Source organism: Vigna umbellata, chromosome 5 (assembly GCF_029865625.1).
Source record: "Vigna umbellata cultivar VRB3 chromosome 5, Vumbellata_1.0, whole genome shotgun sequence".
In the NCBI taxonomy this organism is placed as follows: domain Eukaryota; kingdom Viridiplantae; phylum Streptophyta; class Magnoliopsida; order Fabales; family Fabaceae; genus Vigna; species Vigna umbellata.
The window spans coordinates 54,479,566-54,497,833 of NC_142169.1; the positions used below are offsets into that span (position 1 = coordinate 54,479,566).

General features: G+C 30.7%; 1 protein-coding gene across 1 annotated transcript; it reads left to right on the top strand.

Moving 5' to 3' along the window:
- The first annotated feature begins 5,246 nt into the window (after positions 1 to 5,246).
- On the top strand, positions 5,247 to 9,323 carry LOC124827245 (leucine-rich repeat receptor-like serine/threonine-protein kinase RGI4). Its single transcript, XM_047300257.2, has 2 exons — positions 5,247 to 8,251; positions 8,590 to 9,323. Exons 1-2 carry the CDS (start codon positions 5,434 to 5,436, stop codon positions 9,045 to 9,047), a joined length of 3,276 nt encoding a protein of 1,091 aa, XP_047156213.1. The 5' UTR covers positions 5,247 to 5,433; the 3' UTR covers positions 9,048 to 9,323.
- The last annotated feature ends 8,945 nt before the right edge of the window (positions 9,324 to 18,268 follow it).

Genomic DNA, 18,268 nt, shown 5'->3' on the forward strand with positions numbered 1-18,268 from the left:
TTAAAATTAGAAAAAAAATATTTACTTATGAGAATAGACATACAAATAAGTAAAAATAGATTAGTAGTAAAAATAGATGTTATAATCATGTTAGGAAATTGCGAAATAATAATAAAATTGGAGTTACACGTGAACTTTGCAAAACCAATATGAGAGATTGTCTTAAAGAAAACTAAGAACATAAGGTGAAGTTGTTAATACTTGTGATGCAAAATACCATTTAGTTGCCGGGACAAGCTATACAACTCCAAATGACCAAAATAAAACACAATAATTATGAAGAAAAGTTATGCATCTCAATCCATGACCACACATCATGCAAACGATCGATTTTTATTTTCAAATAAACATAAGAGTTTAAGGTCTTCTGGTAGCACATAATTCTATGATAAGAATCTTATCATAAGATATATGCATTCTCCCAACACCCCATATAGATTTCTGTTTTGTTTTTCTTTTCATTTCAATTTACCTTCATCCAATAATTCAAATCATCTATTATGTTAACCACAAAATCAAGTTGTTTTAACATAAAATAAAATACAGGAATAACCAAGTATGTTGACCAAACAATTTAATAGTCACGTCACCTAATTAATAATAAATTAAACAATATACACATTTAATTAAATTATTTAAAGCTTTTTAACATTCAATAAATCAAAAATTAAATATAATAAAAATTCAATTAAAAATATCAAATTTATCAGATACTTTAAGCTTAATTGAGTTTATATATATAAATTAAAAATTGACAAACATATAATTTAGTCTTTTTTTATAACCTAAAATTCCAAAATTACTATTTTAGTTTTAACAAATTACAGTGAAAGTAAATAATGATGTTTTAAAGCTTATCTAATATCTTAAAAAATATTTTGATTTTTTGTTACTATTTGGTTCCATAGGAAAATGCAAACAACATTTGGTCTCTTTTCCCCTTTAGCAGTGTCTGTCTTAGGTTTGTTTCTCACTTTTAATATTCTAAGTTGGTGCTTCTGAGTGACAAAATATATATTGCCAGAACGTGACTTTGATCCAATCATACAAATCATATTTAATTTCCACACATGTTTGTCACAAACCTTCAAAATAGGATCCATATTTTATTTCTAAATCATAAAACTTCAGCTACAATAGTGGATAAGAAAAATCACAAGAGGAAATAATGAATTATTCAAATTATGTGATCCAATCTCACCAACCAGAATTAATTCCCAAATCATGATGTTATTCAAATTATATTTCTATATCATAAAGAGAAAAAAAAAAGAGCTTGGGAAAAATGGTATAAAAGCAAAAGAAGAAAATGGAAGTAACACTTTTCTTTTTCTTTTCTTTCTAAATTAGCTCTTGAGTTTACAAGTAGAAAAAGCCTTATAAAATGTGTGATCAAACACTAAAAGCAATTATCAAACAAAAGTTATGTAGTTAACCAAATATATATAAATAGAATAAAATAGTATTGTATAAGGTTGATCATATGATTACAATAGGTTTTCTCTAATATTTGTAACTACAAAACTATATTCCTTTATGAAAATACAATAATTTTAAATTCACAAGTAAAACTGCGGAAAAGAAGAAGAATAAACTATAATTTATATTAAATAATATATATGTATTACAAGAGAAAAGAATAATACCAAAACCTTCAAAGAGATCTAAAAAGCTCGACCTAATAAAGTCAAGATACTTCTTTAAGTGATTGAACATTGAAACTCTAAAATGTTCCTAAAAGAGGAAAAGATAAAGAAAATGAAAAACCTACTCCATACAAAATTCTAATTAGCTGAAAATTATATATACTTATTCTCTTCCTAATTGTTGGAATCTAATCAACAAAATGATAAAAATTTTCTTTAAAAATAAAAAATGAAAATGAAAAAAATATATAATCTAAAGAGCATATCTATTTTCTAAAAATACATGACTAAATATCTAAAATGTTAATTTATGTTCTTAAATGTAACTAGACTTTTAATATTGATGATTTAAAAGTCTACTTCTAACACTCATTAATTTCATTGGTATTATAGGAAAACCCTTCTATTGTACATACGAGGATAATCTTAAATCGAAGACCTAAATATTACACGAGACCCTATTCTTCACAATTAAAAAACAACATTTAGGTGGAAAAGGGTTGGAATTTTTGTGTGATTAATTATAGGTTAAGTGGAACTAATAATTGTTTTGATTGAAGATATATGTTTGATTAGAGAGTATATAAGCTCCATAACTTTTGTTCTTGTTCTTCTAAAAATATGATTATTTTATTGACAGCACTTAATGGTTTTGCCTCGGAATTAGCAAGTGATGATAAAAAGTGTCTTGATCCTTATTTCTTGTGCTGGATTCTTATATACTATTTTTCTCAGACAATTAAACTCAACAATAACAATGGTGGGGTTGGAGTACCACAATTTCCAACTGTACAATATTTCTCATCCATTCAAGTGCAATTGAGAATTTTTTTATAATAATAATAATAATACTTATCAAATTTTCTCGTGAAATTTATAGCTGGATATATTTTATATCAATGTTATAATTTAAAAACAATTTATGCAGTTAACTACAAGAAAATTTGATGAAATTTGAGTGGAATCTTAACATTTTAAGTGATAATGCTTAGGCAAATTTACTATACATGATAATAGAAGAAAAACAATAACATTTTGAGGGCATAAAAATAAGTTGGTATATGAATTGAAATTATACCTATTTACATATTTTATTTATTATCATAATTTTTAATAGTTAATAACTTTTAAGAATAACTTAGTTAATATAGTAATTAATTATTTTTTATTTTTAAATTTGGTTGTTGGTTAATGATTTTCTTATAGTGAAATTATTTTAAAGTTTTCGAATAACATACTTAGGAAGCTAAAGTGATCTTCAACTTCTGAAAAATGTTTTTAGACCGTAGAATAGAAAAGTTAAAAATGATTTTTAGATTATATAATTTGAAAAAGTATGGGATTGAGAGGAGAGGGAAAAATAGGAAATAACTTTGACAGCCTTCCAAGTGCTTTTCAAATGTAACCATACATCAAAATCCACCTTTTACTTTTTTTCATCTCAAAAATCCTCATCAAACATTTCCTTTAACTAAATCATCTTTTTTCTTTTCATAAAATCACTTAAAAGTCTTTTTCAAAAATCTTCTCCTTACTACAAAACCTGTTTTAATATAAAGGCTTAATACCCTATTTTGTCCCCAGTTTCGTTCGAAAATGTCAAATTAATCCATCCTTTAAAAAATGTGTCAATTACGTCCTCACTTAACGCCGTTTGTACGGATTTAACGGAAGGAATTTCATTGATGCAAATTTTATTAAGTAAGGACGTAATTGACGCATTTTTTAAAGGATGGACTAATTTGACATTTTCGAGCGAAACTGGGGACAAAATAAGCTATTAAGTCTAATATAAATTCTCTAGTTTTAACCCGTGATGAGTTCATAATGGTCACTAAGTTACAAAGAGCTGACAGAATAAAGAATATTTAAAGAGATGATTGATCAATCTAATGTTCATTAATTTTGAATTTACCATTTGAATATTGAAAAGATGCAACGTTCTTCCTTCCTTTTCATTGTTTTCAATTCATTCTTTAGACTAAACAATATCAGACAACGTGATCAGATCTTTCAGAATTTTATATCACTTTTTTTTATTAGACATATTCTGAGCTCCATGTGAACTTCACTTCTTCATCAGATTCCTCACCCATTTCCTCCGTCTGAATATAAACAAATCTTTGTCATTCCCTTTACAATGAACTACAGATGAAAAATTTTCTGTTCCACGTAACTACTCAAATTTCAGTAAATTTTTTTCACAGTTCACATGAATACTAAGTTTCACATTTTGACAAGAGCTCATATCTAAACACCTTTACAATAGGTAATTAGAAATGTTAAAATGGATTTCAATCCAAGTCATCGTTCGTTAATGTTTGACTTCCAAAAAAATTGGTTTTTTAAATATAGATCAGACTCAATCTAACTCATTTAATTCACAAATTAAATGTATTCAAATCGAATTAAAAGTTAGTTAATATGTAACTCACTTCCAATAAATTTTTATTAGTTTTTTACAATTTTTTTATTATTTATCTTTTCAAATTTTAAAATGTTGTTCATTAATGTTTTAATAATTTAAATTATTAATTTATTTGCTTATTATTACACTTTAGTTTTAAACTATTATCTTTGTAACTATATTTGATGAAATAGATTAACATTTTAAATAAAAAAAATATCATGTAAATCCATTTTGATTGTACAACAAAGAATATATAAAATAGGTTGGAAGAACAAACAATTCTTAAATGAATCAACCTACCAACTCTAGATCGTATCAAATTACAAAATTTCTTATTCATAAAAATTAAATCAGGTTAATTTTAATTTAACTTGTGCTAACTAAGTTGAATCATTTAGACACCCTTACATGCAACAAATAAGAAATAATGTAAATTTGACTATGAAGTTAGTTGTTCTAAAAATGAGCAAAGATGTCATATCATATATGTTAAATTGATGAAAATAAAACTGTTTATACTTTACATCTCATGAGTTAGTTAATTGAGGAAACAAATACAACTGTTTACTTTACATCATGAGTTAGTTAATTTAGGAAAGAACATCTGTGCATTGTTTGATTACTCTAGGGAAACAAACAAGGTAACAACAATGAACGACATGAATGCCTTATCAACTTGAACCACATAAAATAGGTGGACCACAAAAAATGGAGCTAGATAAACAAAGGGAGAAGTTATATTCTTCTCTAAGCAAATCAAGAACTATAAAACACTGAAAATAAAATGAAACATGTATCATATTGTCTGTTATGTTGGATGATCAGGCTATCACTATCATTGAGGTAATAACCTTAATGTTCCATTAGTTCAAAAGCCATTTTCCTAGTCTAGTGCTGACTACATTTACTTTGTTTCCTTCCAACCGTGGCAACTAAAAGATTATAAGAGGATGAAAAAATAATGCAGAAATCAAAGCAGAATAATAATGTTAGAGTCCACGTGGGGAGCAAAAACTTGGGAAATCTTTTTACATGATTTTCAGCTCCACCATTTTCACCTCTCTGACATATTACTATTTTTGAAATGCTATTCTAGCTAAGAGTGTGAAGTTGGAACCATTAAGACTGCAGAATTCATATATAAGATTTCAATTTCAGCCTCTTACATGAGAGGTTAAATGTGAAATTTACCATAATGAAAGAGTAAGCAACATGGGCATGTTTTCATTATTAAACAACAACTTCCATTACAATAATAAAAGCATAAAGAAGCAAGCTCTTGGACCCAGATCTTCTACTCTTCATCCTCTATAAACAAAACATGGGGTTTCCCCCTCTACAATCCCAAAACAGATCAACCGTTCTCTTCTCTCAGCAATGCCTGGAAGCTTAAGGAATCTCTCACTTTCTCCCAAAATCTTCTCCTTCACCTTGCTTCTTTCATTAAACTCCCTTCTCTTTTTTCCATGTTGTTGTTACTCCCTTGATGAGCAAGGTCAGACTCTTATAGCATGGAAAAACAATTTGAACATCACTTCCGATGTGTTACCATCATGGAACCCTTCAGCCTCAAGCCCATGCAACTGGTTTGGGGTGTATTGCAACTCACAAGGAGAAGTTGTAGAGATAAACCTCAAATCAGTCAACTTGCAAGGCTCATTGCCTTCAAATTTTCAACCTCTAAGGTCCTTGAAGTTTCTAATACTCTCATCAACCAACCTCACTGGAAGGATTCCAAAAGAGATTGGAGACTATCTAGAGCTCACCTTTGTTGATCTCAGTGGCAATTCTCTCTTTGGTGAAATTCCAGAAGAAATTTGCAGCCTGAGAAAACTTATGAGTTTGTCTCTCCATACAAACTTCCTTGAAGGCAGCATTCCATCCAATATTGGCAATTTATCAAGCCTTGTGAACTTGACAATCTATGATAATCATCTCAGTGGTGAAATTCCAAAGAGCATTGGCTCTTTAAGCAAGCTCCAAGTTTTCAGAGCCGGTGGCAATAAGAACCTCAAGGGTGAGATCCCATGGGAGATTGGAAACTGCACCAACTTGGTCGTGCTAGGCCTTGCAGAAACCAGCATTTCTGGAAGTCTTCCTTCTTCAATCAAAATGCTGAAAAAAGTCAAAACCATAGCCATATACACAACTCTATTGTCAGGTTCTATTCCAGAAGAGATTGGCAATTGCAGTGAGTTGCAGAACCTGTACTTACATCAGAACTCTATCTCTGGCTCGATACCAAGCCAAATTGGAGAACTCAACCAGCTTAAGAGTCTACTTTTGTGGCAAAACAATATAGTTGGTACCATCCCAGAAGAGCTTGGAAGCTGCACAGAGATCAAAGTCATAGACTTATCTGAAAACCTTCTTACTGGTAGCATACCAAGAAGTTTTGGCAACCTTTTAAATCTCCAAGAGCTTCAGCTAAGTGTCAATCAGCTCTCTGGTATAATCCCTCCAGAGATTTCAAATTGCACTTCTCTGAATCAACTGGAACTTGACAACAATGCTCTCTCTGGTGAGATTCCTGATCTTATTGGAAACTTGAAAGGCTTGACTCTTTTCTTTGCATGGAAGAACAAGCTAACAGGAAACATTCCAGATAGTCTTTCTGAGTGCCAAGAACTTGAGGCACTTGATCTTTCTTACAACAACTTGATTGGTCCTGTTCCCAGACAACTATTTGGGTTGAGGAACCTCACCAAAATTCTGCTTCTTTCCAATGAGTTATCAGGCTTTATACCACCTGATATAGGAAATTGCACAAGCCTCTACAGGCTGAGGTTGAATCACAACAGACTAGCAGGTAACATTCCTCCAGAGATTGGCAACTTGAAGAGTTTGAATTTTATGGACATGAGCAACAATCATCTCACTGGAGAGATTCCTCCAACACTATCTGGATGCCAGAATCTTGAGTTTCTAGACCTTCATTCCAACAGTCTCACTGGTTCTGTTCCAGATTCTCTTCCCAAAAGCCTTGAGTTGATTGACTTGTCAGATAACAGGCTAAGTGGTCCGTTGAGTCACACCATTGGTTCATTGGTTGAATTAACCAAACTCAACCTTGGAAAGAATCAGATAAGTGGAAGAATCCCAGCAGAGATCTTGTCCTGTACTAAGCTACAACTTCTGGACTTGGGAAGCAATAGCTTAGATGGAGAAATTCCCAATGAAGTTGGTTTAATTCCTTCATTGGAAATCTCACTCAACCTTAGCTTCAATCAGTTTTCTGGTAAAATTCCATCTCAGTTCTCCGGTCTTACCAAACTAGGAGTGCTTGATCTGTCTCACAACAAGCTCTCAGGGAATTTAGATGCCCTCTCTGACCTTGAGAATCTCGTCTCCTTAAACGTTTCCTTCAATGGCTTCTCTGGTGAGTTGCCTAACACTCGATTCTTCCACAAACTCCCTCTTAGTGATCTTGCTGAAAATCATGGTCTCTACATTGCCGGAGGTGTTGTAACTCCTGCTGACAAAGTCCATGCTTCATCGACCATGAAGTTCATCATGTCCATTCTCTTAAGCACCAGTGCAGTTCTAGTGCTGCTTACAATATATGTCTTGGTCCGTACTCACATTGCCAGCAAGGTTCTCATGGAAAATGAAGCTTGGGAGATGACTTTGTATCAGAAGCTTGATTTCTCCATTGATGACATTGTCTTCAATTTGACATCAGCCAATGTGATTGGCACTGGAAGCTCTGGGGTGGTGTACAAGGTGACAATTCCAAATGGTGAAACACTGGCAGTTAAAAAGATGTGGTCATCAGAAGAGTCAGGAGCATTCAATTCTGAAATTCAAACATTGGGGTCAATTAGGCACAAGAACATCATCAGGCTTCTGGGTTGGGGATCAAACAAGAACCTGAAGCTTCTGTTTTATGACTACCTCCCTAATGGAAGCCTGAGTTCATTGCTTCATGGTTCAGGAAAGGGAAAAGCTGAATGGGAGACAAGATATGATGTTATATTAGGTGTGGCACATGCACTAGCATATTTGCACCATGACTGTTTGCCTGCCATTATCCATGGAGATGTCAAAGGCATGAATGTGTTATTAGGCCCTGGATATCAACCTTACCTTGCTGACTTTGGCCTGGCAAGAACTGCAACTGAAATTGGTGACAATACTAACTCCAAGCCACTTCAAAGACATTACCTTGCTGGTTCATATGGATACATGGGTCCTGGTATTTATTTTACTTTTCCTACTAAAAAACTATTGAGTCATTAGTAAAATATGTTTTAGTTCCTCAAATTTTGGTAAAAAGTTTCATCTCAGTCCTTTGAAAAAAATGGTAGTTTTAGTTTTTAAATGAGGTGGACTTGGTTCTTGACTTTATATATACTTTTTAACCTATGGATGGTGGAAGAAATCTACCACATCTGAAAAAATATAAAGAACAAAACTACCTTGTTAAAACATAAGACTAAAATTAATCTGATCAAAACATTAGAGATTTGAAACACATTTCTGTTGACCCTTTGAGTAGTGTACTAATTTGTGTTGTCTTTGGTTTATTCACAGAGCATGCATCTCTTCAGCCTATCACTGAAAAGAGTGATGTGTACAGTTTTGGCATGGTTCTACTTGAGGTTCTCAGTGGAAGGCACCCATTAGACCCAACTCTGCCAGGGGGTGCACACTTGGTTCAGTGGGTTAGGAACCACTTGGCTAGCAAAGGAGACCCTTCTGACATTCTTGACACAAATTTGAGAGGGAGGGCTGATCCAACCATGCATGAAATGCTACAAACTCTAGCAGTGTCATTTCTATGTGTAAGCACTAGATCTGAAGAACGTCCAACAATGAAGGATGTTGTTGCAATGCTGAAGGAAATTAGACCCCTTGAGACCTCAAGAACGGACCGTGATGTATTGAAGGGAGGTTTAACTTCACACAGTTCTCCACCACCTCCTAAGAATGTGGTTTCACAAGGATCTTCTACATGCTCTTATAATTTCTCAGATAACTCAATCAGTTGAGCATGTATATGAAAAATGCATCTCATGGAGAACCCATACTTCATTCCAATTTGTACATAGTCTAATGCAGTGCCAATTAGAGGTGCCTCAATCATTATTTAAATGATATTATAGTAATATAGTGTGTTGATTTTCCCCCTTTTAATGTAATGTCACACTGAAGATTTCAAGTATCCATATCTATGTTAAATATATAAATAAGTGCTAAACATTTCAACTCAATTATGATAAGTTTTATATATAAGTTGTTTATATCATGTTGTGTCCTTATGTCTAGTATTTGAGTTATTTACACGTATGCTTAGTATTTGAGTTATTTACACTGTAAGACGTTAAATTATTTACACTTTGTGCTTATATTATGAGTAGAATGTGGTCTAATTCATGTTAACTTTCTATCATAACTGTAATGGAATGAATATAAGAAATCAAAGACATTTTTCTTTGCTTGTAGAAATTGAACTTCCTCGGTGGCAACTGGAACAGTGAAAGCTGATAACTGTATATTAAGAGAAAGAGCTCAAATCTTGTGGAAAGTTGAAACAATGATTGGTTGTTTTGGAAATATGTGTTTAGAATTTATTGATGGAGAAAAATATTCCATGACTCGTTCTCTTTCTCTCTCTCTCACACGTCCCCACAAACACAGACACATCGAAGCCAGCCTTTCATAACTGTACTCACATGGTCCCATGTTCAACACCACATGTCCATGTGATGTCTGAGAGAGACTCTTACTTTCCAACCATTGGAATGGAAACTTCATTGGATACATATATTCGGTGAAAAAGTCACAGAAACTAACACTACGTTCTTCATTCTTTTACATTGATGTTTACAGTAATATAGTTGAACATATGTTTCACTTTCATCATTAACAGGATAAAATGGTATGTGCAGTGTAAAAGTTATGCAGTAAAAGTTATGCAGAAGAAAAGATTATAGTGAAAATGAAAATAGTAAAGTTATGCAGTAACTTGAAGTTATCTGAGGTTTCTGACACTGAAAGGTTGCATGCATCGTAATCAAATGCACATGCATCTGTGCAGGATCATTATAAATGGAACAGTGAAAGATGACATTGAATAACTATGGCTACTTTACCTGCTCCCAAACCAACTTCAGATTCTAAGTTTTTTTCTATCTTTATTAGTCAATTTTATGTAAATCTCGTATTCATATTTGAGTTTATATATTTTCGGTTGTAAACTTTCATGTTATTTATTTATTTTTAAATAATGAATTCTTTTAGATAGTAATCATATATTATAACTATAAGATAATTATCATTATGTTTAATTTGATTTTTAGTTTTTCATATTCCAATTATATACTGTAGTACAATTTTATTTCTTTATCAATTTTCTATAAATATGTAATAAATTGGTTGTTGCAACCTTAAATGATGATTGTCGATAAGAAATATTCAATAAATTAGGAAATTAGGAAATGCACTTATATAAAGACTTTGAAAATGATAATTTAGAATGGATAATGGTTTAAAAATTACAAGATTCGATTATTTTAATATTAAAAAATTTTGATATAAATATTTTTGTTATAAAATAGTCTTATTATTTTAAAATACACAATCTTTTTTATAAATAAGTTATCTAGAGTTATTTGACTTCTCTTTAGAAGTTCTCCCTCTCCACTTGTCTAATTGAATAAATGTGATAGTAGGATTCATCCTAATAGTGAGCTCTTCAATCAATTTCTCAATTTGGATAAGTTGAGTTTCAACCTTTTTTCTTGGTCTATTACTATTTTTGGTTACATGTGAACCTTCATTCGCTTGTATGCACCTTTTTAATCTTCTATATGACTTTTTGCTAATTAATGACCATAACGGCATGTTATGATAGTCTTTATGATGTGTCTATGTATAAATAGAGCATTTGTGGAATTGAAAGTCTTTTGGTTGTCTAGAGTTATTTGAGTTGTCCTAACGGGTTAGGAAAGCTAATTCTAGATTTTTGCATGTTGAGATTTGTTAATTGGTATTGTGATATGTGAATGTGGTGTTTTAAGTTGTGAATTTGTATTTCTTTGTTTTGTGATGAAGAAGTGCATGTCTAATTATAAAGTTATGAACTGAGCGATATGTTTGAGCTCTTAATTTGATTTTGAAGTTGCACAGTATGCAAAATTCTTTATAACATGTTTTTTCTATTGGTGAAGTTGTTGTTTCTATGCATTTTTTAATCTATGATGTTGTGGTAGAACATGTATGGAATGATAGAACTGTGTAATTGTTGTTTAGGATGGTTGAATTGAGATGTTAGCTAGTTTTGTGGATTACCTATGTGAGACTTGAATTGGGTAATATGACATTAGTTGAGCCAATAATCACGAATTTTATGATCATAAGGATGTTTAACACTGATAATTGACTCAAGGAATGTCAAATTACACAAATCAAGCTCAAAGGGAGAAGTTAACGTTTTCTGATACCACTAGGCACCACCGATAGTGGTGGATGCCATTGATGGTGTTAGGCACCACTTAAACAATGGCTTCACTAAGTTGGTTATCACTAGGCAGAGATTCTTCTCATTGGGCAACACCAAAGTCAGAGAGCTCAATGACTTAGTATCGATGGGCGTGGATCAGGACCATTGAGTGCCGAAGAATCAATTAAACGATTTGGTACGCTTGCCAAAGAGTTAACAATACTCTACTATTCATTCAACTCATATACAAAATAATGGTTGAGAGGGGCAATACGTAACATCCCAAATACAATATTGAAACCATAAAGGAAACATCATATATTCAATAATATAGATCAGTTAACAAATATAAAGTCATTTCTACAGTCATCCAAGGTAACCATAAAACTAACTTTATATACAACAAGTACAAGTATCAAAACTATGTACAAGAATGGTGTATGAAAAACCACCAAGATAAGATAAACACTAAGGAAAATGTAATACTAAAACTACTACACGTCAGGACCCTCGCCGCCTAACGCTTACTCAATCGTCACATCATCAGGCTCTGCTCACACCCACCAAATGATCATCACCAAGAATAAACACATATAACAAACAACCAAGAAACATACAAGAAGGGTAAGCTAATTGTAAAACAATTATTCATATTTAAAGTAAGTACAACATACAAATTTCAAACACACAATAAGCAGAACCTCATTCCCATTCACATCTACTGACTCAAACTTGACCAAACCCTTTTAATATAGTATAAATGTCGAGCCATGGAAGGTTTTGCACCTGTATAGTGGAACAACTGACCCACTCAAAGTTGCTACACAAGGTTAGTCCTTAAAAACGCCCTTTGCCACCATCCCCTAGGCAAGGACCTTCTGCCCCTCTCATGACATGACTCGTCACTTTCTAATTGAGCATGGATAGTCATTAGATTATTAGGATAACCTCCATATCGACTTCTTACAATTTATACTAATTCTCCATAAACCACCCACAAGAGATTTCCTCCTTGGAATTCTCATTCACAATATTTCATCCACACATTGATAACCTTATTTCACAATTCATCCAAACATAGCAAATCATGAAACACCATAAAAGAATCAAAATCATCCAGAAAAGTATCATAGAATACCCGAAAACCACTAAAAACCAACCTTGTTGGCTGGTGCTTACCGCCCCCGAGATAGAGAGTTGGCGCCCAGGTTGGCGCTCAGCATACTGTCACCCGAGAGCTGGCGCCCAAAAAGGATCGCTCAATGCCATGACAAATCCCATTTCCTCTTTTTCTTTGACCTTACACCCTTCACCCTCTACTTCTCATACTTCTTAAGACCCTATAAACACTAAGAAACCCCTAGAAACACCATTGTACTTAAATTTTCCACTCCAAACCAATTTAAGTTCTCTAAACTACCCAATATCATTTCTACCTCTTTTACCACTCATGTCACTGGTTTTACTACACTAACAAGTTTCAATTGAATCAATAATTGACTCTAAACCAACTTCTACTCCAATAAACTGCTTCTTCAAAGATTCAATACTCCAAACCCCTTAAATAGACTCGAAATCATTCCAACAACCCTCTCCAACTCTTTTCTGCATTACAAACCAAATTTTTCTGGTTTAACCATTCTCACAAGTCCTAATGGACTTCAAAATAGTCCCTAAACTCCTCTTATACCTAACCAATTACTTACTCGAAAACTCACCTACCAAAACCCCTAATTTTACTCATAAATAAGTAGGATTTGAACTCATTTTATCTCCCTTCCTTAACTTTCTCTATTTAACCATCTAATGATACTAACTAATCACAAAACACTCCAAGACAAATACCAAATTGCAGATTTCACATTGTTCTCATTATTCCAAAATTGACATACCTACAACATCAAGTCAAGCTACAATCTAGACTGTAATTTCATATATTCACAACCATCACTATTAATACAATTTTATCTCAACAACATATTAGATTCCTCATACAATAACTCCCAATAGCAATCATACAATCAAATTCTAAAAACACATCCTAAATATACAATCACTCGACACTTTTTCCCCAATTTAACACCATCAATTTCCATATAAACACCTACACACAAATTAATTGATTTCACCCATCTTACTACACTTATGAAAAGCAAATTAGCTTCCCTTACCTTAGGGAAACTAAGAAAACTCTACAAATGCTCGCCCGAAGCTTCCACCACAGAAATTTAGGAAAAAGCTACAATTGACAGAATGGTGATCGGAATAAAATCTTGGGACCCAAAGTCTACCAAGAATCGAAGGAGAAATTCACTTGATACATACGGAACAAATTTGGTACGCATGATCATAGACCGAAGATAGACCGAGAAAAGAGGTTAGAAACTTACTTGCTCTAAATGGAGAATCAATCAGATGAAAGTGGAGAGTACTTCGCCATGATCCTCTAGGAACTTCCTAATTGTCAAACAGATGATCAAAGAGTAAGAAAATGTAGAGAGAAGGTAGAGAGAGTTCAGAGAACGAGTTCTAGAGAGATGGAGTGTGTTTTAAGTAATGAGACGATTATATGAAATTATTTTTATATTAATGACGTATTTTAAAATAAAATAATTGGTCTGACTATTTTAACACAACTATCTACTCTAATATTCTATTTTCTAGGTTCTTACAGAATAGGTTGTGATCTAAAGAACAATGTCATTTCTTATTATAATATATGATAACCTTGTGGTGGAAGATATTCATCACAAGTGTTAAAACCTCTCGATATTCAATATCAATGTTTATATCTTGATAATTGAGTATTTTATAATATTATCTTGTTAATCGTATATATTTGATGAATGGTAGGTAAAATTGTGTAACTTGAATTATATGTTCTATATATGTTTTTTTTTTTTTAACATCAGCTTATCACTTGTTTATTTTTCTATTATGTATTGTGTTCTTCTTTTGTAATGATCATTTTATTGATGTGAGTAGATAGAGATGCATATGTAGAGACATCTATTATGGTTGAAGAGTTAGTCGTCTCGGCGGTTGAGCAACATGAGATCATGTTAAGTATAATTTTGTAATAAAATCATAGTATAGTAGCATGAGAATGTATATGAGTGATATTATTGTATTTCAATATTGTAAAATTGTACAAATATATGATAAACATTATATTATTTATCTTTTGAATATTTATAATAAAATATTTTATTTTAGTAGTATTATGATATTGAAATTAAATGTTATATGTAATGGTAAAGAATTAATTAGATAAAAGTGTTTTATGAATTATATATGTTTAATAAAAAAATGTATTATATTATAGTCACTAATCATAAAATTCTTCTAAAAAGGAAGTTTTTTTTTATCATTTATTAACTTTTGAAAAAGAGAATTTTGTTATTTGTGAAAAGAGATGTTACGTGAGTGTTATATATTTACTTGTTGATTGAAAAAAAAAAGTGCAGAAAATTCATTAAAATGGGTAATCAGGTTATTATAGGGTTTTCAGTGTAACTTTGTTACATTTTAGTTGATATTTAATTTTTATATATTGATAACTTTGCATTTGTGTTTAGCGTCTTGTAATTGAGTATTTTTTTTTATAAATATTTTTGAAACGTGTTTTGTGATTTTGTATTTTTTTTTTTACGTAAAAATTCTTACAATTAAATAATTCAATACTTCGGAAAAGAATCAACGCAAATTGTCTAGATTAATTAGATAAGAATTTAAATAAAAAGAAATCTGTGTCTCGTGTATTTCATCTTTCTTTCCTTATATTGGATTCTTTGTTATTGTTGGTATTCACCAGGTTACACTTAATTTCTCTTATGACATCATAAATTTAAGAATCTTTTTTTATTTATTTTTAAATTCATTTTTAAACTAATTCAGCCCATCTTAATTATGTTCCCAGTCCTTCTTTATTTTAGAATTAAATTATAGAAATCCTGCCAATTATAAAAAAAATAATAAATAATTATCTAAAACATAATGAAAAAAAGTATAAGAGCACGAAATAAAATTCAATTTCTGAACCTATAAATATTTCATAATTTCAATAACATGATCGGTTGAAATAAAACTATAATTATTGTAAATTCAATGGTTATACTCCGTTCTTATTTTATTTATATGCAGCAATACTATTTTGAATACTTTTACATCGCTTAAAGATATTTTTTAGAATATTTTAAATGTAATTACTTTCTAGCCTTTTTTTTTTGGTTTTAAGAAAAGAATATTTTAGAAAAATACTAGGACATTTAATAAGTATATGAATTCACTTTGGTTGCAATCCAAAAATTCTTGCAGGTGCACATATTGCAAAACTAGGGAATTTTTTTTCCATCATTTGCAAGGTTTGACGAAACTCTGTACTTGTTGAAATTCTTAAACCAAACTATTTCATAGTATCTTTGAAAAAGCCATTTTTGGCTTTACCATGCAAAGTGTAAGAGAAGGACAAAGTCAAGAAACTTGAGAGAATAAGAAATTCAAGATATGTTACAGCAGAATTAGAGAGCGATTTGAGGGTTCTTTATTAAAAAAGGATAAACAAGTTTTGTAAAAATAACAATTTTTTTTGTCTTTATATTTTTTTTTTAAATTTTATCTTTCAAACTTTATAAATTTAATTTTAATTTATATAAAATTAATAAATTTTAAATCTATGTAAAATATATATTTTATCCTTTTAATTTTCTGAAATTGAAAATAAATATTTTTATCTTAATATTTATTTTAAGATATATTAATATAATTTAATTTAAAAATCTTGAACAAAATTTGTGAATAGCTTTAAAAAAAGATAATATTTATATGACGTACATAACATTATCTATTATAGTATGTTAAATGTAAAAATAAGAGGATTATTTGTAAATAGCAATGTATTATGACATGTGAACAAATATATGTTATAGAAAATGAGAGATATTATGATAGGAGAAAAAAACTATCTCATAGAAGCCAAGATATTATGACAGGTAAACAAAATTACTTCATATTAAATTAGACATATTATGACTAATAGTTGAAAGTATGTCGTAGTAGACTGAATATATTATGACAAGTGACAGAAAGTACATCATAGTAGGCTGCACCTATTATGACGTACATTTTCATTACGTAATAAAATGCATAAATTTTTTTTATGATTGTAAGAACTATGACATCAGAACACCTGTCATAATATGATCATTTTACCTATCATAATATGTCTTTTCTGCATTAGTAATATCTTTGATCCCTCACTAACTCCAAGAAAAATAAATCTCACTTTTTTCATCAAGCTTTGCTTTTTACAATAAGAAACACGAACATGTGATATACAACCAAACACTTTGAAGTAAGTCATTGATGGTTTGAATCCTCTCAAGGCTTCTTCATGGGTTTTATTCTTCACTACTAGTGTTGTACTCCTATTGAGAATGTAAATTGAACAATTAATAACTTGGGACTAGAATATTTTTGTCTTGAGAGTATACTTTAAACCATATTCATGATTGTCCGGTTCTTCCGCTCAATTACACTATTATATTGGGGTTGTATGAAGTTGTAAGAGGCCTTTAACCAGTTTCACTGCAAAAATTATTGAATTCATGTGACACAAAATCACTCTTACAATCTATCTGTATAAAGACCTTTTATGGATAAACCTGTCTCTTTCTTAACTTAATTCTTATATTTTTTTTTAATGTAATGAAAGCCTCTGATATTTCACCCAAAAAAAATACACTTATATTTCTATTGGATATAGGGCTGATGGGTCCACATGTATTACCATGTACTAGTTCAAGAATTTGAAAGGCTCTTTATGTGGTTGCAAATGGAAATGAATTTCTTTGTTTCTTTCTCTTAAGACAATCGGAACACACTTTTGATGAAGTATCAAAATGAGGTAAGCCTTGTATCATTCCTTTATGTTGGAGTGTATTCAGACCAGACTTGTAAAGCTTAAGTGGTCACTAAAGTTAATCTTTGTCTATAAAGTGGTCACTAACTTAAAACAAGATTGATCACTAATTTAGTCACCAATAATGACTAATATTTTTGGTCACTAAAATTGATTACCATTTTTTTTTTCTAGTGTTAGATGATGGAAACATCAACGTGGCTTGATAGGTCTCTGCATCCAATAAGTTGGTGACTAATCCTTTTTACATCTCCACAATTACCAACTTCAGAATATATGTTTCCAAAATTATATTCCTGAAAAGTTATTCAGAAACATTTACTGTATTTTGAAAATTTTATTTCAAAATTTCTTAGGAAATCAATTTAAGTATTATTATATGTATAATTTTTTTATAAACTAGCTCACTTTTTTATGTTTGAGTTTTATGTTTGTTATTTTTTTTTTCGATGATCATCTTTATGAAAAATCAAATGATTATATACTCCAGAAGAGATTTTAGTACAGTATAGATATAGGATTGTGGGAATTTAGTTTAGCTTATATTTTTCGAAAAAGTTGTATTTTGTTTTTAACTTTTAGTTTCTTGAAGTGATGTAAAACATATTAATATGATTATTTTAATAAATGTAATAGTGTAGTTATATGTTTGTTTCTGATTATTTATGAATTATATGGTCTATATAATATTGTATTTAGTATTTTTTTTATTAAATAGAATGTTACATAATTCATTATTTACTTTATTCTAAAAAATCATAAACATTATCGAATTAATTTACTCTACAAAAATGAAATGAAACCAATCATTTAAAGAAATTTAAGAGTCTCACTGTTAATTATATATT